At 47.8% G+C, this 22,439-nt stretch overlaps 9 protein-coding genes across 9 annotated transcripts; 4 read left to right on the top strand and 5 right to left on the bottom strand.

Annotated features, from left to right (window-relative positions):
* Positions 1 to 33: 33 nt before the first annotated feature.
* Positions 34 to 1,889, bottom strand: BJX68DRAFT_34468 (S8 family peptidase). Its single transcript, XM_071049004.1, has 4 exons — positions 1,403 to 1,889; positions 1,278 to 1,338; positions 783 to 1,221; positions 34 to 719 (listed from the first exon to the last, which is right to left on the bottom strand). Exons 1-4 carry the CDS (start codon positions 1,743 to 1,745, stop codon positions 69 to 71), a joined length of 1,494 nt encoding a protein of 497 aa, XP_070892199.1. The 5' UTR covers positions 1,746 to 1,889; the 3' UTR covers positions 34 to 68.
* A 341-nt stretch (positions 1,890 to 2,230) lies between these two features.
* BJX68DRAFT_250458 (P-loop containing nucleoside triphosphate hydrolase protein) lies at positions 2,231 to 3,369 on the bottom strand. The gene is made up of 3 exons (XM_071042254.1): positions 3,026 to 3,369; positions 2,478 to 2,957; positions 2,231 to 2,397 (listed from the first exon to the last, which is right to left on the bottom strand). Exons 1-3 carry the CDS (start codon positions 3,115 to 3,117, stop codon positions 2,283 to 2,285), a joined length of 687 nt encoding a protein of 228 aa, XP_070892198.1. The 5' UTR covers positions 3,118 to 3,369; the 3' UTR covers positions 2,231 to 2,282.
* Positions 3,370 to 8,052: 4,683 nt separating this feature from the next.
* BJX68DRAFT_274457 (RNase H1/viroplasmin domain-containing protein) lies at positions 8,053 to 8,695 on the top strand (the record flags this gene model as incomplete). Its single annotated transcript, XM_071047670.1, has 3 exons — positions 8,053 to 8,121; positions 8,174 to 8,389; positions 8,434 to 8,695. Coding segments are annotated over 3 exons (547 nt in total), but the record flags the coding sequence as incomplete, so codon positions are not given.
* Positions 8,696 to 9,246: 551 nt separating this feature from the next.
* BJX68DRAFT_259828 (uncharacterized protein) lies at positions 9,247 to 10,938 on the top strand (the record flags this gene model as incomplete). Its single annotated transcript, XM_071043773.1, has 5 exons — positions 9,247 to 9,276; positions 9,330 to 9,818; positions 9,874 to 10,233; positions 10,281 to 10,424; positions 10,483 to 10,938. The coding sequence occupies 5 exons, from the start codon at positions 9,247 to 9,249 to the stop codon at positions 10,936 to 10,938; spliced, it is 1,479 nt and encodes a 492-aa protein (XP_070892196.1).
* Positions 10,939 to 11,214: 276 nt separating this feature from the next.
* Positions 11,215 to 12,185, bottom strand: BJX68DRAFT_259827 (uncharacterized protein; the record flags this gene model as incomplete). The annotated part of the gene is made up of 2 exons (XM_071043772.1): positions 11,215 to 11,697; positions 11,772 to 12,185. 2 exons carry the CDS (start codon positions 12,183 to 12,185, stop codon positions 11,215 to 11,217), a joined length of 897 nt encoding a protein of 298 aa, XP_070892195.1.
* Positions 12,186 to 12,600: 415 nt separating this feature from the next.
* BJX68DRAFT_273394 (uncharacterized protein) lies at positions 12,601 to 14,735 on the bottom strand (the record flags this gene model as incomplete). The annotated part of the gene is made up of 4 exons (XM_071047449.1): positions 12,601 to 12,639; positions 12,710 to 13,787; positions 13,843 to 14,592; positions 14,644 to 14,735. The coding sequence occupies 4 exons, from the start codon at positions 14,733 to 14,735 to the stop codon at positions 12,601 to 12,603; spliced, it is 1,959 nt and encodes a 652-aa protein (XP_070892194.1).
* Positions 14,736 to 15,780: 1,045 nt separating this feature from the next.
* On the top strand, positions 15,781 to 16,778 carry BJX68DRAFT_250455 (zinc knuckle domain protein). Its single transcript, XM_071042253.1, has one exon. It carries the CDS (start codon positions 15,970 to 15,972, stop codon positions 16,750 to 16,752), a length of 783 nt encoding a protein of 260 aa, XP_070892193.1. The 5' UTR covers positions 15,781 to 15,969; the 3' UTR covers positions 16,753 to 16,778.
* A 688-nt stretch (positions 16,779 to 17,466) lies between these two features.
* BJX68DRAFT_34389 (BTB/POZ domain-containing protein) lies at positions 17,467 to 18,654 on the top strand. The gene is made up of 2 exons (XM_071049003.1): positions 17,467 to 17,637; positions 17,687 to 18,654. Exons 1-2 carry the CDS (start codon positions 17,576 to 17,578, stop codon positions 18,345 to 18,347), a joined length of 723 nt encoding a protein of 240 aa, XP_070892192.1. The 5' UTR covers positions 17,467 to 17,575; the 3' UTR covers positions 18,348 to 18,654.
* Positions 18,655 to 18,663: 9 nt separating this feature from the next.
* BJX68DRAFT_259822 (DUF3435 domain-containing protein) lies at positions 18,664 to 21,357 on the bottom strand (the record flags this gene model as incomplete). Its single annotated transcript, XM_071043771.1, has 10 exons — positions 18,664 to 18,715; positions 18,758 to 19,466; positions 19,566 to 19,814; positions 19,888 to 19,965; positions 20,032 to 20,279; positions 20,369 to 20,565; positions 20,599 to 20,691; positions 20,742 to 20,816; positions 20,925 to 20,991; positions 21,053 to 21,357. 10 exons carry the CDS (start codon positions 21,355 to 21,357, stop codon positions 18,664 to 18,666), a joined length of 2,073 nt encoding a protein of 690 aa, XP_070892191.1.
* Positions 21,358 to 22,439: the final 1,082 nt, after the last annotated feature.

Genomic DNA, 22,439 nt, shown 5'->3' with positions numbered 1-22,439 from the left:
CATGCACGGTTAGGAGAGAGCTCATGTGTCAAGGTTAACGTGTTTCAAGTTTGTTCAAGTCTATCCATCTATAGTCTGAGAGCAGCTTCAATAATCTGCCATGCATGCTGCCGAGATTCAATCTCGTTTTGCATTAGATCCTCCAAGTCATGGTAGTCCTCCCAGAACAACTGCGGACTAACAGAATAAAAATCACCCTTGATCTTGCTTATCCGACTTAACACCCTGGCCATCCCTGAATTTGTTTGAATATCGTCCAGTCTAATCTTCTTAATAACTTTCTCTCTCTCCTTCTTGCATCGAGTCTGCCACGTAAACGCTAGGATGAGGGCGGCTATTGCTGTCATAACGGGGGCAGCAAATGACGAGCCTGTACAGAGACGAAACCCGCCTCCATTCCCAGTTGGCCATTGTGATAATATCCGCTCGCCAACGACCATAAAGTTATAGCTTCCGCGCAAGGGAGGCGCAGTCGTGTCTGATTCCTTGCCGGCGTCTGTTGCTGAGTGGACCCCGATCGCGTATTGCAGGTCACTTGCGGGCCAGGCTACTGACTCGTGTAGGCCCTCGTTGGATGCTGCCGCGAAGACCAGGATTTTATGGGCCCTCGCGCGATCCAGGCTGGCTCGAAGGCTTTCCATAGTTGCGGGGTCACTGTGTCTGTAACCCAGTGAGAGGTTTATAATGTGGACCTTTCGTTCAATTGCCCACTCGACAGCCTAAACAGTGACAAAAGATTAGTCGGTCATGCGTACTCAATGTCTGCGCGGGGGGTGTCCAACCTTTGCAACAATAAACGGTTGAGGCTCCTGAAAAGGATCCTCGTCTCCTGCAGAGGGATCTGCGTGGGACTTGCCTGCACAGACACGGGTGATATATAGGTCTGTGTTGGGTGCGAGCCGCAAGATAATACCAGCAACTTGTGTGCCGTGTCCATTGTGGTCGTTTACGTTAGTTTCTTCTTCCTGGGTATCGCCGTCCTGAATACAGAAGTTTCTGTACGCTTTTAGCCGTTTGATTTGCGCAAGTTCCCCTCTCACTGGGTTCCTCCCGGTTCTACCGACGAAGTCTTTCGTGCGCGCCTGGGTGAAATCCTCGTGGCTGAGGTCAATCCCGGTGTCGAGAACAGCAATTCGAACTCGCTCATCGCGCTCCTTGTGCTGAAGCCGTCTATCTACCGTTGCGTTCAGGTACTGGAAAGTCTTGTATGAGACCTCTTTCCTGGTAATAGTTAGTTTATACCCTTGCACACAGAACAATAGAGGCAACCACCTTACCCTAAAGCAGATTCCTCAACAATATTTGTCCCGAATGTAAAATTCGTTGACCTCTTCTTGACTGCTCACGGCACGCTTCAGATTAACAGACGGGAAGAGCGTACTAGGTACGGGTCGACACTTACTCAGACTAGGTACAGCAGATGCTTCCGTCGTCAGATGGCTTCGTCGTTGTCCAGACCGTGTACTTTGAGTCCTTGGCCGCCTCAATTGGTGGGCTGCTGGATCCGTTATCTCTCGCCTGGTTGCCGCATTTTCAGTCGTCTGAGGTGGCGGGATGCTGCTGTGTATGCTGTCCATTAAAGATGAAGACTCATCTCTGCTGCTCGCTTCGTCCATCTCTAGTAGACTCGGACGCCCCCTCCGGGGCCGGATAATGTTCTCCATGGCTAATTCCAGTTGCTCCAAGTCCTCCCATTCCAGAGACGGGAAGTTAGCCTGAAAATACTCTTCCATGCTTTTTAGCATTTTCCTCTCCTCCTCATTCCCAATAAAGGAGAATGTATACGAGGATCGCTGGTAGTCCGCTCGTCCAATACAATGCAGATATGACAGGAAGTCTTCCTCAGGGTCGCGCGCACAAGGGATATCCTGCAGGAATAGCTAGCGGCTTGTTATTTCCCATCATTGCAGGGCAATGGGACTTGCGTATATGAACACGTGTGACGCGTTTAAAACACTCAGGCCATAGGCATCCCATGCATATGCAATCATGATCTTGATCTTTCCGGATCTAAAGTCATCCAGAACAGCATTCTCAAGCGGATGCAAACTTGTCGCATGAAAGCCCTCTTTCCACAGACGGCCTAGGATGTCTAACATACAGTTTATGTTCTGTGGTCACGTCAGTGAAGAGAATTTGGGGTTGGGGCGGGGCGAGTCGCCCTGCATATATAGTGGCGCACCCGGACAAAGATGATGACAGACCCCAGGGAAAGCACCGAGAAAAAATCGAGCAGCTTATCAAGTTTACTGTCGTCCTTTGATATTTTGACGTATAGGTGCTTAGTTGCAAGTAAACTCCGCCCAGGTTGGATCCGGATGGTCTTCGCATTCGGCGCGAGGGTTGCTGTATCCCCTGCCGAGAGGGGTGTCGCACAGAAAAGAGCGACTTGAATTCCTGGTGGTAATCCCCTTCAGTGAGTTAGCGATGGTACAAGGATACATCGCTTTGTCTGCCACTGAGCTGAGAATACACACCTCTTGATTGTCCGACAGGGCAAGAATCTACACTCCACTATATCGTCGAGAATGAACATTCTTATCTCATCACCCTCTCTGGAGAGCCCCCACATCAGAGATACAAGAGATACTCTCGTTGGCTCCCCAATAATAACAGAGCAACCTCCCTCGTCCGAGTCCCGGGTGCCTGAGAGTGTCGATACAGTGAGCCCATGCAGAAATCGACCTATTGCACGAAGTTGGTTGGCGACCTGACGTGCAACTCTGGCGGTAGGAACCAACACCACCACCTGCGGTGTATTCCGCGCTGTTTCTGTGCTCAAGTCGAGCTGCTGCAGGATACTAAGGCAATATGCTGTTGTCTTGCCCGCACCGGGATGGGCGATCCCTATCAGATTCTCTGAAGGGTTGTTGAGAAGATGGTCAAGAAACTTTGCCTGCACGTTGAACGGTCGCATAATATTCATTGCCTGTAGGCCAGATATGATCTCCGCACGGCTGCCCCGAAGACGTTCGGCTTAGTTCCCAAGCCTCTTGCTAGAAATAACGCATTCAAGTCCACTTACATTCCAAATTCTTCGAAGGAAGATGGTCTGTCGCTTTGCCCATCGCCTAGGCCATTCCTACCAGGATATTTATTCCCAATTGCAGACGCCATTCTTACGAAAGTAAAATTGTTGTTTCAGCGTCGAGCGCCCGGGGCTTGCAGAGCCGGTGCGGTCCTCCTAGGCGTGAGGAGGATGTCTCAGGAGCTGAGGGAGAAAGCGGCCAGTGACTTAGCAAGGGAGGAGCGTTCACTGTCCAGACGGTGCAGCTGGTGCGAGAAAGTTATTGCTTGTATGGATATAGTGCGACTGAACAACTGGCGTTCGACGGGGGACTCTTTCGATCGCTGGTTCACCCCACCAAGACCAAGTCAAGGCCAGGTCGTGAAGAGGTCCATTTTCATCGCAAGTCTATTTTTAAGACTCCACTAAGCAAGCCAATAGGCCTCCAGGATGAGCAGCCCGGAAGCCCGAGCGACGTCCGTCTTTGATTGGCCAGGATTCCAGGGAGGCTTGTTGATTGTCCAGTCAAAGCCTGCGTCTAGCCGCCCGGACATAATTATGCATAGGAACTCTCCAACTCAGCCACAATCACGGCCCGTGCCTCAGGCATCCCGACAGGCCTCAGATCACCGCACCTAGAGTCGATTTCCGATCAGCACCAGAGTCGCCTCCTGACTTCGGATGAGAGATTCTTCTTCTGCGACAGCTAATTAACCCTGTGCGTAATGACATGATTCACCTCTCAATTAATAGTTTCTGACTCTTCCTCTCCTAGTATACGAAGGTTTGGAAAGGTGCGCAATAAGCTGCCGAATCTAGATACGACTGACTCATATGGACGGCATGTTAGGAGATACTTCAGGTTGCCCTAGCGGCCATGGCATTGACTCTCCATATTCTGTGTCAGGTCTGGGAACTCTAATTCACTGCATTCGTCTAGGGCATTAAGAACCATGATTATTAGTCCTGACTAGGGGTCTCTGATCGCGTTTCGTAGAACCTTTCATAGTGATTCTGTCAAGTTGATTAGACCTTCCCTATCCTTGCTGTACTCTGGCATGCATGTTTAATTAGATATGGCTTGTATAAGAAGAGTTAATAAAGCAACGCGTAAAGTACTTACTGGACTTTGTCCTGAACTTTGTCTTTAAAGAAGAATGTGAACCGCAGCTAATATAACTGCGGGTAATACATATATGAAGCGGAATATGAGGGTTCAGAACGTGTGTATTGGTTGTAGTTGAACTAACCGCTGGGCTTCACTGCGAAGCCCAGCGGCCGCAATACGTGGTTCTTGCGTCACGTGTTCCCGGTAAGTGGGAGCTGTAGCGCGCAGGTGCGGTGCCTCAGGCACCACACTACGGGTGTGCTGTATACAGGGTCTAACACTATCCCCCCCCTTCATAGTAATCACGCCCTCGCGATCTTGCTTAAATCCAGACAAAGTCATCATAACTATAGTTTAATCCATCCTATAGAGTTTCAGCTCGCCACTACGCGCAGTTGTGCTGTGGTTCGTGGATTTAGTTCCGTCAGGTGGCTGTTAGGGATAGCTTCAACCTTTAGTATTATCGCGGTTCTATTTTATAGGTTCTGGGTTCTCGCTACTTTAGCTGGCTATGGTGTTCTCTTGGCTACAGTCTCGCATCTTGCTAGTGGGGTAATTAAGGTGTGGTATTATTTATTCCTAAAGTAGTTTATTATAAGCACATTTTTAAAAGGCGACTAAGGTGGGTAATATTAAAATACCATACTTACACCTATAGTTTCTTCCTTTCTTCCTCTCCTCTTTAGACTCTTTTAATACATTACTACTATATATATCTCGTGTTCCTTGCTTTATCCTCATCTCTAGTTAATTCTATTATATTCTACGCCTTATATTATCTTGTTTTCAACCTCTAGCGCCTCTCTAGGCCATAGGTTAGTCATTTTAGTATTCTCTTGTAGTCACGTCTACTTTATTAACACTTAGTTTCACTTTAACGCGCCTTATCTAACATGGATAGATAACTCCCAAGTCTTCTATTACGCCCGCTACCTCCTCTTTAGAGGTGAAGCATCATCCTGGTCACCCTTGTAAGTGGCTGCCTACGCCTCCCCCTCCCCCATGGTTTGGTCACGCCTGCCACTACTGCTCCTACTAGGGGCTTGAGTGCTCTCTCATCCATGGAGGAGACCCTCCATGTGATTAATGCCTTGAAAAGGTATTAAAGCGTGCTAGTAGTGGTTATTAGCTAGTAAGTTCTAACTACTCGTCTATCCATATTACAGGCGTTAACCTTTGTAGCTAACCCCTTAGGCTACTATAACTACGGCTCAGCTTGCCCATGCTATCCATGAGGATAGCAACGTCCATGGTCTCTGTGCAGAGTACCACGAGTACCTGGCGCCTCCTCCACTAGACACTCCCTATTCCTGGGCCCGCGCCATCAATCGCGTGGTTGCTCTAGTTGTTTCTCCTACTCTTACGGCATTGCGCGCTCTTAATAAGTATACCCCTTCCCCAGCCCTATCTTCCTTGCTAGCGGAAGCCTCCGGCTCCACGGCCCCAGCTGCGGAGTTGGTTAGTGTCTTCTAGGCACTGGGTATGTTCCTTCTCCCGCACTTGCGCTTCATCGCTAACCTTTCTTCCGCCACCAAAATGCCAGCAATGTTCTCTTTGCCGATGTTTTTTAAGAATACACAACGTTTAAAGGAGGAAGTTTTACCCTTGCCGTGCCCGCCGCATATCCCGGACATGTACATTTCGCAATCGAATAGACGAACGCCATTCACGGTGCTGACGTTTTTAGGCCGCACAGCAAAGCTCAGACAAATTTTTTTGAACAAAGAGCACTATTCTACCATTGCCAAACGGACTGGCATCGATCAATGGAACGAGAGGACTGCACTGGATTCTCCAGAAGTCCATCGTAAAGGCATAAATGCCATCATAGCGGCTGTGCTGCTGGATAGTTTTTCTCTAAAAACTACTCTGATGGCTACAATAAGGTACACTAAAGCTTAGACAACTCTTGAGGAAATAAGGCTAATATTAAGCCTCTGGAAGAATGTTCACGACTGGAAACGAAAGCCTTCGGTTGCTGGCAAGTGATCCGGATCTGCGGGACTCACTCCTTGGTGTGTTGGAGGGGATAATGGCCCGCGATGCAGGTACTATCAACCCGGTAGTCCTATCTGGCCCAACCACAGACTACCAAAGAGGTTATCCATTGGTGTTTAACATTTGCGACCTAAGCCCTCCAATACCCCTCGTGGACAATAGTCAACCACAGCAGGATCCTTATATGACCACAGAAAGCCAATTCCTGGACGACTTTAATGATCTAGATATGATCCAGCAAACTCCTTTCCCCTCCTGGTCTCTAGGTCCGGGTCCTGTTTTGAGTCTTACGGAAGGCATTTCAACAGACGCCTCGGCATCGCCAATACAAAATGCCGTTCGCAGCCTGCCATCTGTCGAGAGCGTTATTAAGGGGAATAAGCGAACATACCAGGACACAACGAAATAAAACAAGCGAAAAGCATCCTTGCGCGATAGCAAGGAAGCTAGAACGATGATTGAAGAATTTATGGCTCAAGAAAGAGTAAAATGCAAAGACGAAAGACTACTCCCGGAGCATACCTACTTTGACATGAATACCCAGAATGCGACGTCCAAGTTCGAGGACTCTCTTGCAGTTTTGTTGGTAACAATAGCGGCGCCACAGCGAATAGCTAGTCTGCGTGACATTATATGCTGTGTAAGAGTCGAGAAGCCGTTGCGAAAATACGCCTTGAGGGGCGAGATAATACCAAGCGAGAGAGTGAAGATGATTTTAGAGCTAGACGAAAAAGTTGCAGGCGCCCAACTTGTGCAGTGGTATCATATCATCGCCCTCTTTGAAGCATGTGGCGGACCTGAAACTCGTTCAGTGACCCGATTTGTGAATAACATGCCGACAATTTTCCAACCGCAAAGAAGAGGGTGTTTTGGAAACCCAGCTAACAGAGACGATGCAAATGTAGCTCAAACGATAATGGAGGAAATCTATCCTGACCTCCAGGCTGGGACTGTGAAGTATTGGACAAAGCTGGCCACTTTCAAGAAACTTCGTCAACTTGGGAAGCGACTGCACCTGCTGGTTGAGAAATTCGGTCGAGGGGTGCTAGGTCTGATGATGCCATTTAGCTGTGAGAATGGTACCCACAGACCTTTGCCAGATTTCAAGTAAGTTCTCTGTCAAGAACGCTTCAGAAATCTGACTTTAGCTAGGATCTTGACCTTGAGAAATAGTGTCTTTAACGAATTTGTCAAGCTTTTAGACGACTCTCAAGGGGATATTCTCAGACAATTTAGTGTTGCGGTTTTTCCGCCTCTGTCGGCCTTGCTACAAGGAAGGCTGGAGGAGGAAGAGCTATTTTCTCGAGAGAGAGTTGGCAGAGAGAAAATTCTCGAGCTGACTAAAGGCTCACCGGATCTACTTCGTCTCATTAGCTAGCAGGTGATTGAGAAGATTGTTTCTTCAGCCGGTTGTGAAAGCTCCAAAAACTTGACAGACAGCAAGCGCCTGATAAAAGAATTAGCCATGGCGGTTTATGGTGCTGCGTTGAATTTGCGAGAATGTCCTTCAACGATGGTGTTCGGCAGTGGCCAGAGAACGGGGTTCAGCAAGCGTGGACCGGGGGGAACGCGTCGCCTACCTCTACAAAAATAGTCCTTAAGATAATGCCTTTATTTCTCTGAACATCAATTCTCTCTTGCTAACAGAAAAGGAAGTAAGTCTGTTGCAATTCCTTTAATCCTAAAAAGAGTATAGCGTCCTCGCCAGCGTGCGGGGTCGCTGCCAAAAGTACAGTCTCACTGCGTTTCCGCCTACCTCCTTCCACCTGATAAGGTATGAATTATGGTGTCGAATGTTGCGCGAATTAATTTAAATGGCACTTATTGCCGCGGTAAGGTTTGACCTCTAACTCGCGGCCTAGCACAGACATAAATTCTATGCAAGTGTCTATAACACGACTTTTTCTCTTAGAATTCATTGTCGGTTGCTTAGATGCACGATGTCTCAAAGTAACTATTATGTGGTATACAAAGGCCGTGTAAACGGCCCTACTATATTCTCCTCTTGGTAGGCAAACCCGCTTTGTGAGACATACATTTTTATTTATGATTTCGCCCAGGGCCCAGGTGCACCCCAGGGTGACGGGATACAAAGGCGCGCATCATCAGGGCTTTGATACTCTTGAAGATGCTCGCAGCTCACTGCGGGAAAGAGGTTACATCGAGTTTAGTGCAGTTGTTCAAAGCAATTCAACAAGTACGACCTCCACGCGGGGACAAAAAAAGTTTTATGCGGTAGCATATGGAAGAACCAGTGGGGTATTCGAGGACTACAGGTATGAGCTCGCCTGACTATTCAGAATTGATTTAACGGATGCAGAGACGTTGAGATGGCTACTAAAGGATTCAAGTCAGCATGCCACCAGGGTTTTGAGACTCGGAAGGAGGCTGAAAGGTTCATTAACGAGTGGAGGACCTCCTATTGTGAGGTTTTTCAAAAAAGCATAAGAGATAAGTTAGATAACGGATGGTTACCCAGAGATTTAAGCTTCAAGATCGAAGCAATTTTGAAGATGGACAATGGAGGAAACACAGCGGAGGGCCTAGCCATGATGATGGAAAATCTGGATTTCAAGAGATAGATTACAACCAAGATAGCAAATAATCAACTATTCATTGGTAGGTATCGCATATTCTACTTGAGGAATTAGATGATTTAGACCTTAATAACTATCATGATTTGCCTGAGGCATTTGAAAAGTTCACCTAATCGTTTCCGTCCATCAATAGCCGTATCTTATTCCCGCTACTGCTAATAATTCAAGGAGGGATGGTGGATAATTAGGAAATGCCGCAAGCAGTCGAAGTCTCAACGGGAATGACTTAAACCGCCAGTGTTCACCGTTTGGGAGTATCCCGGGCAATGGAAGTCGGTGAATGGGGTATTACGCAGACGTGCCTTACGATGACCCTTGTCAAGAAACATTGATCAGGATCATTTAGACCTAGGAACGATTGCCGATCAGTGCTTATAACACCGCCATGGACCAATTCTCAGCTGCCTGTTAACATATAAAGTGGCTACCCTTCTTCCCCACGGTAAGAGATTAATAGTCCATCCCGGTTTCTCTTTCCATTATTATTGCCTGAAGCGCCATATGACCGTGCCGCACTTGGCAACCTGAGACTTAAAATGGGGTCAACTGGTGATGTCAGCTTGACTGTAAGTAGGCTTCCGCTTTTACTAAGTATTAACTACTCTCTGACTCTCCTCAGGCTTCAGTATTCGATGAGGATGTCTTCAAATATCACATCAGCCTTTTGAGGCCTGGCAATCCGCGCCTGGAAAACGGAGAGCATTCCCTTGCCCCTATTGTTGCAAGCTGCGTGTTTACACATGCCTCCGGGCTTGATCAAACAACGCAGTTTGGCCTGTTAGCAGGAGACCATAGTAAGCTAAGGAGCGCAGACTCCTTAGTTACCAATGATCCTCGCATTTTCTTTAATGTTACCCCTCCATCAAGCACATTCATATGCGGCTCCCAGGGTTCAGGTAAAAGTCACACCCTAGCGTGCATCTTAGAAAACTGCTTGATACCATGTAAAGTGGGAAGGCTATCAAGTCCTCTCATAGCTTTAGTTTTCCACTACGATACATTCATCAGTGACAACATGGGCTCGCCTTGCGAAGCAGCCTTCCTCGCTACGTATTCAGAGTTAGAGGTCCGTGTGCTGTGCTCTCCAACTAATCTACGTACCATCAAGGTGATTTGGCCCCATCACATGCCCTACTTCTCGAACACTGATTTCAAGAACACAGGGCACATATTCCAGATTCAATATAACCGTTGCGCCTCTCGAGCTTGATCAAGAACATTTGAACACTCAGCGGATGCTAGACCTCATGGCTGTTGGCCAGGATGACGGGCCCATGCCACTGTACCTGCACACTGTGAAACGCATCCTGCGCGATATGCGCATCGCTCAACAGGAAAATGAAACAGGCTTTGACTACCAGGGATTCAAGCAAAGGCTGATGTCTTCCAACCTGACTCTAGCTCAGCTAGAACCTCTCAGCCAGCGTCTAGATACACTTGAAAGCTTCATGCCTAAATCGCAGACAGGAAAGGCCGGGGCTACTAAGGGAAAGAAATCGGGAGGATCTACTTGGGAGCCTCAGGTAACCGTGCATCATTTGCCCTGCAGTAGCAGTTCTAATGAATCCAGGCTCGTCGATTGACAATAGTCGATATGTCTTGTCCGTGCATATCGCCTGAAACTGCCTGCTCACTGTTTAATATTTGTGCCAGTATCTTTTTGGAACAGAAGCCGAGTATTGGAAGAGTCATGGCTTTGGATGAGGCCCACAAAGTTCGTTTATCCCAATAGCCTTATACTATTTGCGACTGTAAGCTTACGGGTTGTTAAGTATATGAATAAGTCGGTCGAAGCTCGCGGATTCACGGAGACCCTCCTATCTGTCGTTCGCCTTCAGAGACATCTCAGAATTCGGATGATCATATCTACCCAGGAGCCAACAATTTCTACGGCCCTGTTAAATCTATATTCCACAACTATTATTCATCAATTCTCATCCCTAGAATGGCTACGCGTCCTACAGAAGCACTTGGCTGGAGCTACAGTGAATCACCTTACTACACGGGATGAATCAGGTAATAATAATAAAGAGTTACGCTCGCTTTTTGGTCAGGTAGTCAAACTTGGAGTTGGGGAAGCGCTTATATTCTCTCCAGGTGCTATTATTGGGGCTAGTTATCTAGGTGGTGGGCGTGTGGCCTTCACAAGACTCGGATCCGGAAGACTGCATGTTAAGATACGCCAGAGGTTGACGTGTGATGGTGGCAAAAGCGTTATTTCCTTATAATAGCTAAAGTAAGACTTACGAGCGGACGTTGCACCCAAAAGAGGGCTGCTAAATTCTAGGATTTCTGAGAATATTTTGAAAAAGTTAAGCAAGGTTAATTTCTATGCGCCGATTGTTAAATGTTCATTCTTTCTTGATCGTTTTGTATAAAGCCTGAATATATGACTATAGAAACTGCGTGATATCTGACTCTTCAAGCTGTTGCATCTCCTGCATGTTTCCCAATTCTCCGCTCTTCCGACCTGAGTGCGGGCCCCGCTTAGCGCTCAGCGCTACTTAATCACTGCTCCTGCTTGTCAGGATTCCAGATCCGCTCCAAAAGAGGGATAAAGAACCAAGAACGATAGTGACTGGAACAGACGCGTCCTGTAGATTATCTGGGTGATATCTCAGCCAAATCGCGAAAAATACAAAGGGGCCTGCCAAAATGACACAATGATACATTAAAATATAGGCAAAGGAAATCGCAAACTTTGCTTCAAGGCCCCATATTGGAGAAGATTGGTCTCCTTGAAAGCATCGCGTTCTTTTTGGAATGCGTTGTATATGTACAACTCTAGTAGGCTGTGGCATGCAATCATGGGGAATAGGCCAGGTGCAAGGCTGCTGACACGTGTAGAAGAGGGCATTGAACAAATGAGATGAAAATGGGGGGTTTTTGGCATGCTCGTTTCCTGCACGCGGGTTGTACAGATAGTCTTGATCGGTGGGCAGATCTCTGTGCTCGCGTACCATGTGCTCCACTGTCAACCTGTTGAACTAATATGCCAGTTAGCATTTAGTGTGTGTAAGAAATGGTAACCATCGCCGCACAAAGAAGAGAGAGGAAGAACCTTTACGACTTCACAGAAATCTAATCGCCATATAGAGAACCATAGCCTCACTCGGCCTCGATTGGTATGATAACATTTCCGGAGTTCTTGGAAGAAACTGTGATCCGTACTTTGGCCGTTAATCAGGATTTGGGCCGGAGCCAGGGTCCGCCGTGCTCCTTGGACGCCGAATAATACCCAGCTTTGAGTTCCGTTAACTGGATCTAGCGCAGCTATCTGAGCTTGCTGGCTTACAATGGAGCCAATTCGGTGATGTTGACTTTGGGCTGGATTACTAGACTGGCCATTGCTTCCACTAGTCGGATGCCGGGGTCTCGACGACAAGGTAGCCATGGCATTTATTGACGGTATATATTTTTGTGCGGCTGCCGACGATATTGTAGTCGATAATGTGACGGGTTCGTTCCGAAACATAAAATCATACCAGGCTGTTGAATAGGCTCTAAACCCCGTCGTTGTGCACCAATGTGGTGACTGAGGCTGATCATCCAACAGCTCGTGTATCTTTCTCACTAATTCATGTTGTTCGACGGATATTTCTTCCCATTGTTGTGTACCACAGGTCTCATAAACGTCAGCAATTTTTCACACGATGAAAGGTTCGAACTTACACACTGCCAGAATAATCGGACTTCACCTTCTTTTAGCAAATGCTTTCGCGGCTCAAGAGGCCACCACTTCCACCTTACTTGAGTGCTGTCCTCAATCCATGCTTTCACACTATTCAGTATGGAGACATCCTGCTCCTGGGAGAGACGGATGCTTTTTTTTGGTATAGCTAGAAGCACATGCCTCAACTCGCTTGGTAGAAACATTAGCATGAAATCCTTCAGGAGAACTTCAAATGATCTGGTGTTTCGGAGGAAACCTTCAAGCTCAGTAATATGGGGGAACTCAACAATCTCGCAGCTATAGTCAGAATCTGAACTTGAAGTTACGTCGTTAATATTTTCATGTTCAGATTCATGGGGTTCGATAGGCTTCTCAATTGTGTGTAGCCATGCCTCGACGGCGTGCTTCTCTTTCGCAGTAACACGCAGGCTACCCTTGTCATCTGTCGCGGTTTCTTCCTGCTCCAGTTGGATACTGTGAACGAGCTGTTGGCTGATCCGTAGCCTCCCTCGCCTGCTCTTTAGTAGTTTGGCGACAGATTTCTCGCTCGCAGATTCAGCTTCTTTGGCGAGGTTCTTCTGAAATAACTTCAATAACCGCCGCATATTCTCCACGAAGCGATGTCTACTCATCTTAGCAATAGCTTTTTCACATAAAGGTCTGAACTGGGGCTCCTCAGCCAAAAACGTCCCTATAAGAGCTTTACCGGCTATTCCTTCATTAGTGGTTTCATCAGAAGCTTGGGAGCCGATATCATCATTGTCAGACACCATGGACTCGATCTCATCAAATTCGACTGTAGATGAAGACCCCTGTTCTTCCCGAAGTGCTTGCTGTGATAAGGTCTTGTTTATCGAAGTGTTCGCAGTCGATGGCAAGGATTGTCGGGCGGTATCGCTCCTATCGAAAACAGTCGAGGGAGGTGGGCTGTCGACATTATGCTCATCGTAGTTACCGCCGCATTGTTGCTCTGGGATACTTTCAACAACCTCGGCAACTTCCTGGAGGCCGGTGGTCTCTGTTTGACTTTGCATATGTCTCTCTAACGTCGCGGAAGTTTGCTTGAGACTATCTCTGCATCCCTGCAGACCCGCTTTGGTGAGCCTTTCAGGTAAGGTACCCAGGTCAGATGTACTTAGAGAGCCACTGCCAACGGCTGTGATCTGAATACTAATATAGTCAGACACCCGGGCGCAAATTTGGAGACATTTCTCTGTGCTCAACCGGTGATCTTTCATCCTTTGGAGCTCCAACATATCTCTGTCGTATCCTGATGCATCTTCTCCGATTATATGCTCCAGTCTCTCATCGATGGTTTCAAGATGAGCGTCCAGATCTGCTCTGGCGATCACGATAAGATCTTCAAAGTTTTCAAGTGCTTCCGCGGTAACCGTAGATTTTCGTCTAAGCTAATTAGTGGAAGAGGACAAGGGGACTAACGCTTACAACAGTGACTTACAGGTTAGCATCTGTGAGAGCAATATTAATTGTCAACTTGTACGCTGATAGCATTCTCCTGAAACCATCCATATCATCGCCCATGTACTTTAATTTGGCCCAATCTCGAAAGTTCGTCCGAGTAGCACCAGAACGCGAAGCGAATTCCATGATTTCTTGCTGAAATTCTTTGCAAGCATGGCCACACCGTAATAGCGGAAGATCAAGTGGGGAGAGATCCTGATCACCAGTAGCACGGACTCTATCAACAAGAGGACCCAAAACCCCACTTAGAGCTTCAAGCTCCTGCAGAAGATCTCGCACACGTGTCGGAGATGGACGAAAGCTTTTAACCAAGTCATATAGGCTCAGAGTAGACTGGAAGGCAAACATGGCAAGAGCAAGTAACCCAGAGGCGAGGCTGACGGGTTCTGCCATTTTCTTACTCAACGAGAAGATTTGCGCTTCGAATTGCTGTTGCCCGACTTCTTCTTCGGAAAGATTCTTCGGCGAGTCTTGATGTAGGACTGTTTGTCGTTTACTCAACGATTCGATATAAGATCTTGCATCTTCACAGATACGGAGGCATTGCTCAGTGATTGCTCGTTCATCTTTCAGGTCTGTGCTTCCATCTGAATACTCGGTATGTTCAATGGTAAGTTGGGCTAATTTCTCGTTAATGCGCACTAGGTGCTCCTTGAGACCATATGAAGTGTCCTTGATCATCTCATTGTACTCTTCAATGACTTTGTAGGACACTTTAGACGTATGCCTTAAAAAGATGTGAGCAAATTTTGAAGTAGAGGTGGGGTTTGTAACTAACATTGTAATAGTGCCTAGCCCAACTGAAATGGTAGATTTATAGCCCGCAAGAGTCTCGATAAACTCGTTAATATCACCTCTCATAAATTCCATTCTTGTCCAATCTCGAAAGCCTGTCTTTGACTTTTTAGCGAAAACTTTAATAGAGTTTTCAAACTCGCTGCATAATTGGCTGCATCGACCAACAGGACCTTGGAGAAGCGCGAGTACTGATGCATCGATCTCAACCGCATTTTGTAATAGATCAAGGATTTTAGTAAGATCCTCCAGCTCATTCTGGAGTCTGCCTAACGTTTTATTACGCTCTTTAAAGCGCGTGACAGTTTCCTTGAGCGTGTTTGCTGATTGAAGTGCAGCTGTAATGACGGCTAGCACAGAGACAGAAATGCTAACAGGGTCCATATTAATATGGTGTTCTGTAATATTCTTTAGTAAAGAAGATGTCAGAAGGGGAGTAAGGATGTATGGCTAATGGTGGGGTGGGACTCTTAAATATGTACCAGTCACCGCTGCGTTGCTGCCTCCATCACCCCCGTTTCCACCTCTTATTAGCCAAGTTAGCGCCGTGACATGACCACCTGTGTGACTAGTCTTATCACACCTACACCCTAGATTTGACTAGTCCCTCAGAGCATGAGAGGCATATCCTTAGCACCTATGGAAAAGTCCCTGGAGGACACAAACTTGAGTAGCAGGTATGTTTAGATTAGAATTATATAATTGATCAGAAATAGAAACGTGTCTACATTTACCCTGGGGACTTTGCTCTTTTCACGGCAAAATAGTTCACTGATGACGGTGCTATACAAGCTGGCACCGGCCATCCTATTCGTAAAAGCATTCCGCATCCCTACGCGCCAGCACCTAACACTAGTACTATAACATTCCTAGTGATGAATGTAAAAGATTAGACGTTCGTCAAACCCATAACCAAAAAATAGCGGACTCTCCACTCTCTTAGGTCACCAAAAATAGGAAGGGCAAAGGCAATGGGATGTGATATTCATGGCACTAAGAGGCCTTGAAAGACAGAATTCTATCTTCTCAAGAGGTGGCAGACGAGCCCTTCCCGAACTGCCAAGCCACATTTCCTAGGATATTTATTGGCCATCTGGCAGAGCGAGTTCTTGAGCATGCTGGCAAGCATCAGCAGGCGATACGATATTCCGTTCCGGTCGCGTCGATTTCCTAGGAAATTGCGGGAAAACAACTACTCTCAGCTCAGACCGAATTTTTGGAATTTCTCGCTAAATAGCCGTTCAATTGACCTTAAACCTGGTTCAATCTATTAACCAGGCTTCTGGCTATCGCCCAATACCCAGAAGTCATGGTTGGTGGAACTATTTGGCCAGTGTTGGGGATCCAGCCCCTGAACCACCTCGAGCATGCCACCCAAATCATAGCCGAGGCCACAGCACTGCTGGAGCTCGACAGCACCAAACGCGCCAAACTACCAGCCCAATCTTTGGAAGCTTTTCTCAACAGCGTGATTACTTTAGCTAAGAAAACCCGAGAACAACCATCCGGACAGGAGATCTTGGGAAAGCTAAACAGCCTACAGCCGATCATAGAAGACATCACCCTCATCAAGAACGCGGTCAACAATGTAATCGCATCACCTACTCCCCTCGCGCCCAACGCAGCCGCTCGAATCACTACTTGGGCCGACGTAGTCCGCTCAGGCACCCCCTCGTACCCGTCGACACCGAACAGCAGAGCCTCAACAGCCGCAAGCGTCAAGGACAGGGAAACCATAGTAAAGCTCGACGCGAACGCGGCGGCGATCTTGCGCAAAATATCACCAGAAGAAATCCGCAAACGAGTGAACGATGCCCTGGGCTCACGGATAAGCCTGCTCGGGACCGCCCCACGGGTCATTGCAGCAAAGCAGTTGAAGAGCGGTGACGTGGTGCTTCACACCGCGACCACGGCAGAGTCGGACAACCTAAAATCTGTGGAGGATGAATGGGTGAAGGTTCTAGGGACGACGGCAAAGGTGATAAAGCCACCATACGGGGTACTAGTCCATGGAGTACGGACCAGCAAGGAGTCAATCGACACGGACAACCAGGGAACGGTAGACGGGATGGTATGCCAGAACGAAGTATAAATAGGACGCTCGTTACCACCTGGATTTAGTCTTCCTTTTTCTTCGCGATCAATGCTATTGATATTCCAAGTACTACCTTCAAACTATTCTAAATCCAAGACTCTTTGTGACAACACTTCGTCTAGTACTTCTTGACAGGATTCATCATAGGTGGTGAAGACTGGCCTTACTTTGTTGCACCTTCCTCCCAACCCGACCGTAACTAGTCCTCACACTATTTGGACGTTGAGCAAACCCGAGTAAATCAATCCACTGTCAAGGCTAAGGTCAACACGATCCCAAGGTTTAGGAAAGACACCTGAGGGGTCAGTGTCCTTTCCATAACAGTAGGCTTCTTTTTGAAAACAGAATTCTAAGGAAAGTCTCTCGGAAAGTGGGCGATGAGTTTGACCCTGACTGGAGCGGGGAGTCACCCATTGAGAGACATAGGTAGCTAAATTTAGCACCCCACGACCAACAACGCCTTCTTAAACAGAATAAATCTACCAGCAGCCTCACGTCTGGCTCGACGCTTCCGCAGATAAACATTAATGTCAATATGTACTGTAGCTCGAAGGTCAACCGAACTAGCTAAAGAAAGCAGCTTACTGGGTGGAAGCGGACCGATTTGACTAGGGTGACTAAGGCTGCTTTAATGCAAACTAAGCAAACACTTAGTCAACATCCAGATCTGGCTCTAGGCCGAGCTGCCTGCACTGCGTCACTCAGGGAGCAATGCCTTGATCCACAAGAAAAACGCTACCCACCTCTACTTTAATGAGCAGACAACTGCCCTGGCTTTGTCACTAGCATAATTTTAGACTTCCCACTATTTTACGCCGCGATGACAAGTGAAGAGCCCATTGGCAATCTACTCGATATGTCATATGAAGAATTTGCCAAAGTGTATGCGAATATATATCATTTTAAGCTCAGTCCTGACGTTTTGAATTAGTTCCCTACCTCTTTATCATGGTCCTATGGTCAAGATAAAGATAGGACCCACAGCCTATGATGTGTCTAAGACACTTCTTTGCAACCGTTCACCATATTTTGCAGGAATGTTTAATGGGAAATTCAAAGAAGGGCAAGAACATTCCGCAGTACTGGAAGAGATTGAGGGAGTTGTATCAAATCGAAGTTTTCGATTATTTCTCCAGTGGCTGTACCTCGGCCGTGTGATTCTTGGCAAGGAATCGCCAACAGACTGGATATCCGCGATGATCGAATTTGCCAGGCTCGCAGACATGCTAAGTATCAGCAATGTGGAATCACAAATCATTGAACATATCCGCGCCACTATTTTGGACAATGTTCCAGACGTTTATTCAAGAGACAGACTTGTTCATCACATGACGCCTGAACATGTCTATGCAGCTACTCGCTTACCGAAGGGACATTCAGTTCGGCGACTACTCGCTCAAGCAACAATAGACACGTTCCTACATTCTGATACTTTCAAGTTCTCAGAGGAGATTCGAGAAGAACCAGAGTTCGCAGCAGATGTTTTACAGGAGCTTAAGGTGTCTCTTAAAAGTGTGAAACCGGAAAGCTATGTGTGCATCCATTTTAAGGAGCCTTTGAGTGGGAAAGAGGTAGTGTTTAATCCACATTAAATACATACATTGAAGGGAATCTTGCTGTACGAGCTTCTCTGCTTGTACAGTTGATATCGAGCACTTCTTTTTATTCAATGAGGACCTTCAACGACGTCTCTCTTTACATCCTGATTCCTTCGAATATCTTTCTTCAATCTAGTATGTATATGTACCATGCAATGTTACCCGCAGAGGATTTGAGAAACAAGTTACACAAAATAAACGCGTTGATAAAGGAAATTGTTGAGGTACCAGCCCTCAATATGCAGCGTCAACAAAGGCAAAGAGGGGGTTCCTGTCCACAAATGTTTTAGGTCGCAGGTGTATTGGAAATCTAAATTGGGCCAAGGGCGGACAATGGGCGGCGTGAGACAGTTCCATGCTTTCTCTCAGCATGGTTCATCAATGCCGATTTACTCTCCAACTACTCCTCGCAGATGCTGCATTTAATCCGCATGTCTTTTGGATATGGTATGACATGAATGTCAACAAAGTGACGGGTGAGTGACCCAGGTGTATAATAGTCTTTAGACCGCTCATGTTCTGGCATACGAGGATTTCCCAGACAGAGAAAGCAAACCGTCGGCCGTTCCTCTTTCTTTTTAATGCAGACAGACGCAATCGCTTGAGAAATGGTGGTCTGTGGCCCATCAAACGAAGGGCATCTTTGCCTTTTTTTGGAAGGAGCAGACGATAAAGAATCCATGGCAGGACGTTTCTGTGTAGGGTTTGGTCGTCTCGTGGGTGATCCCTCCTCCACGTCACAGAAAGCAATGACCGCATTAATTACGGCAATCCGGCGCTGGTATTCCTTTTCAACAGTGGCGCCCGGCATGCTCAAGATAATATCGAGCAGGATCATATGCTGCGGGGTCATATACCCTGTTCGCTCCAGTGCACCCTTCACCTCGTCATCCAAGAACTTCCCGGCAAGTTGCCTCTCGCAGTCAATCACTAGCTGCTCGTTCTTATATCTTTCCAGATTCTCACGCACTAAGCGGTTACGTTGCCGTTGCCACTCATTCCGAGACACACGCTGCGCCCGGAGATGCCTCCGGACCGCGCCTCTGTACTCTTCCTCGGACTTCGCCACCCGGTCAAGCGCCTGTCGAGCGGGAGCTGGTAGCTCCTTCTTCACTTTCTTCTAATTCTGGTAGTCGCCGAAGCTTCGCTCAAAGTCCCATTCCGCCGTCTCAAAAGCCAGCTTCATCTCGTCCCGAATTTGTTTTCTTTCACAGGCCCGCGTCTGCAGTGTTCGCACGCGCGGAATGTTGTTGACACAACTAGTGTCCTCGAGCTTGTACGGTCGGTGGGGATCAATCGACCGGCTCATGGATGCTGCGAACCGCATCAGCTGTTTCTGAGCCGGCAGTCCCCGGACAATGGCCTGCGCGTCAACATGGATGCCCACGCTATAATATTTAACGAAGGTGTCGATGTTCGCATGCTGTAACATCACGTTCTGGAGCTCGTTCGTCACATCCGCTGTTTGACGAAGGAGACGGCGGTGTTAGTAAGGACATGATCGTTTTCGATGTGAACAAACCAGATAACTCACTGCTGTCATTAAATGCTTTCGCCGCCCCATAACGGAGACCATATGGCTTTGTGACCTGTTCAAACCCTGTGATTTCGCCTCCCCGTTTCATCCAATATCACAGCGCTCCTTCCATTAGTCGCTCCTCCAAAGCAATTCAAAGACCGTTGGATTCGCGCATTCCCTGACAGAACACAAAGTGATCGAGAATTTCATCTTTCAATTTCAGTGGCTGTTCTCCAAGTCCATCCAAAACACCAAGGTTATATAGATTTTCGGGACAGTCTAACACTAGGCCGTTTTTAGAGATATTCTTGAACGCCTGGATACGGAACAGCATCCCGAGAAGGAACACATAAGGACTGAGGACCAATGTCGGGTCAAAGACGATTTCAGGAATAGGGAAGGTATTCCTATTCCATACACAATTAGCTCTATCTGGCATGCGACTTCACGCGGAGACAGCGACGCTACAATAAAAAAGGGATTACCCAGGACTCACTCTTCCTTCTCGCCCAGAAACGTCTTGGTAAACCTTGGGGTCAAGTAAATAAATAATCGTGGGCGCCCTCCGTCCGGGTGACGGATGAGAGTCAGCTCAAGATCCTGATAACGCAAGTTCAGCAGAGCCCCAGGGCGGCTACCCGTGATGGCCGCCAGCTGGTAGAAGAGGAGGAGTTGGACCCGAAGCCACCCGAACTAAAAAGTCATCTCCATCGTCGATAATAGCACGCGAGCGAACTCCGCCACATCTTCAATGTACATCGTCGCTTTCGGTCGGCGTCTAGAACGGAGGTCCTTCTCTTGAGCAACAATCGCCAGTACCTGTAAACCATCAGACGAGACTATAATTGATCCGATCACCGGTCGCTTACATCCAGAATCTTGACAATAAGGTCTTTGCTTAAGCCGTGGCCTACCTCTGCCTTGTAAACTAGATGCCACCACTTCTAGAATGTCTCTAGCGAGCTTTTGTATCGTATTCCTAGTGTCCGGCCCCCTTTTTTGTTTCGTCGCCGACTGCATCACCACGAGAAGAAAGCTTTGAAGAAATGGACTGTCTCCTCGGAGTTGGAAAGCCAACGGAAACGTTCGGCAGGGTCGTAGTTGCCCTCGTGGCAGAACCTGGAGAGACACGCTATATATTAGCACCAGTCTTGAGACTTAGATCCCGGCTGTTTCTCACTGGTCCCAGTAATCCCGTGTCTCGTCCAACTTAGCCCGGGTCCTTGGGCTGTAGCGTTTCTGCCGTAGTTGGGAGACGTCGAGACATTCAGCCTCCTGTAAGAAGTACGCCGCAGGGAGTTCCCGTTCCTCCTCATCATCCAGGATCGAATCGTCGTCAGAAAGATCTTCCGGGTCGTTATCACTATCTGGCTCAGACACACTGTCCGAGGATTCATCAGTAGCATCGTCGGAGAAGATGTCCGGTACATCGGTGGTGCTGCCGCTGTCGTCGTCGGACCCGACCGGTTGAGGGGAGTGCCGCATGGCAGACAAAGGAGAGCGAGAGGAAAGGATGCCTGGATAGAAATAGAGAGTAGGGTGGCAGAAGTAGATCTTCTGTAGCCCGTTTGGAGCCGACAGAGGAGAGATGAATGTGTGGGCGAGGTGGATGGCAGTTTCTCGGAAGCGGAGGAGGGGAGGGAGAGAGTCATGGGGGCCGAAGGCTTTTAAGAAGCAGAGCGAAGAAGACGGTCGCGAGGGGAGCCGTTTTTGGCTCCCTCCCCAGAAGGCCTCGCTGGGGAGGGAGAGAGAGGTATGGCTGAACGACGAGCGAGCCCTCCGACGGCGGCTACACGACGTGTGGTCGTCGAAAGGACCAGGCCAGGCACGAAACGACGGGGGAACCAACCAGCGCAGGGCGTGGGAGTAAAGGCCGCTGGGCGTGCGACTACTTCCACGTGACGCCAAGGCCGCCGAGCGTTAGCAGGACGCTCAAAACGGCGTCAAGTGTAGCCGTTTCGGGCGTCCGGCTAACCGTTTTACCGTTAAAAGTAGTTTATTACCTAGCCCTTTTATATAAGATATATATAAAAGCCTTACTATTCTATACTAGTTTAACTTTTCTATACTAAAGACCTAGTAAACCCTTTAAATAGTATAACTGTGAACCGCACTATATAGTAGCTGCGGGGATAGATATGTATGAAGCGGAATCAGAGGGTCAAACAGTGAGTCTCCATTATTGTTGAACTAATCGCTGGTCTTCCAGCGGGAAGGCCAGCGGCGCACGAAGTTACCTTCGTGTGTCACGTGCGTAGCCTCGGCCGCGGTTGCGGCCTGGGGCTCACAACTGCGGCGTGGTGCGGGCACCACACCTGAGTAATTGCGGTGATGTCTATACACAGCGTCTAACAATAACCCCCTAAAAGTGTACCTTAGCTCTATTATAATAAGGAGGCTATTCTAGTAGGACTCTATATAAAGGGCTATAGCTATATAAGGTAGTTATATTAAGATAGCTACCAGCTAATACTACTGTCAGAGATCACGGGCATTGTCAGCCAATGGATCCGCTGTGCCGCAGCTAGCGCTGTGACGACTACGGAGGAATGATGCGCCGCGCCGGT

The sequence above is a fragment of the Aspergillus pseudodeflectus genome (genome assembly GCF_044049435.1).
Source record: "Aspergillus pseudodeflectus strain CBS 756.74 chromosome Unknown BJX68scaffold_110, whole genome shotgun sequence".
NCBI classification, from domain to species: domain Eukaryota; kingdom Fungi; phylum Ascomycota; class Eurotiomycetes; order Eurotiales; family Aspergillaceae; genus Aspergillus; species Aspergillus pseudodeflectus.
The sequence above is the reverse complement of the archived record's forward strand: the minus strand, read 5'-3'. Positions and strand labels throughout refer to the sequence as shown.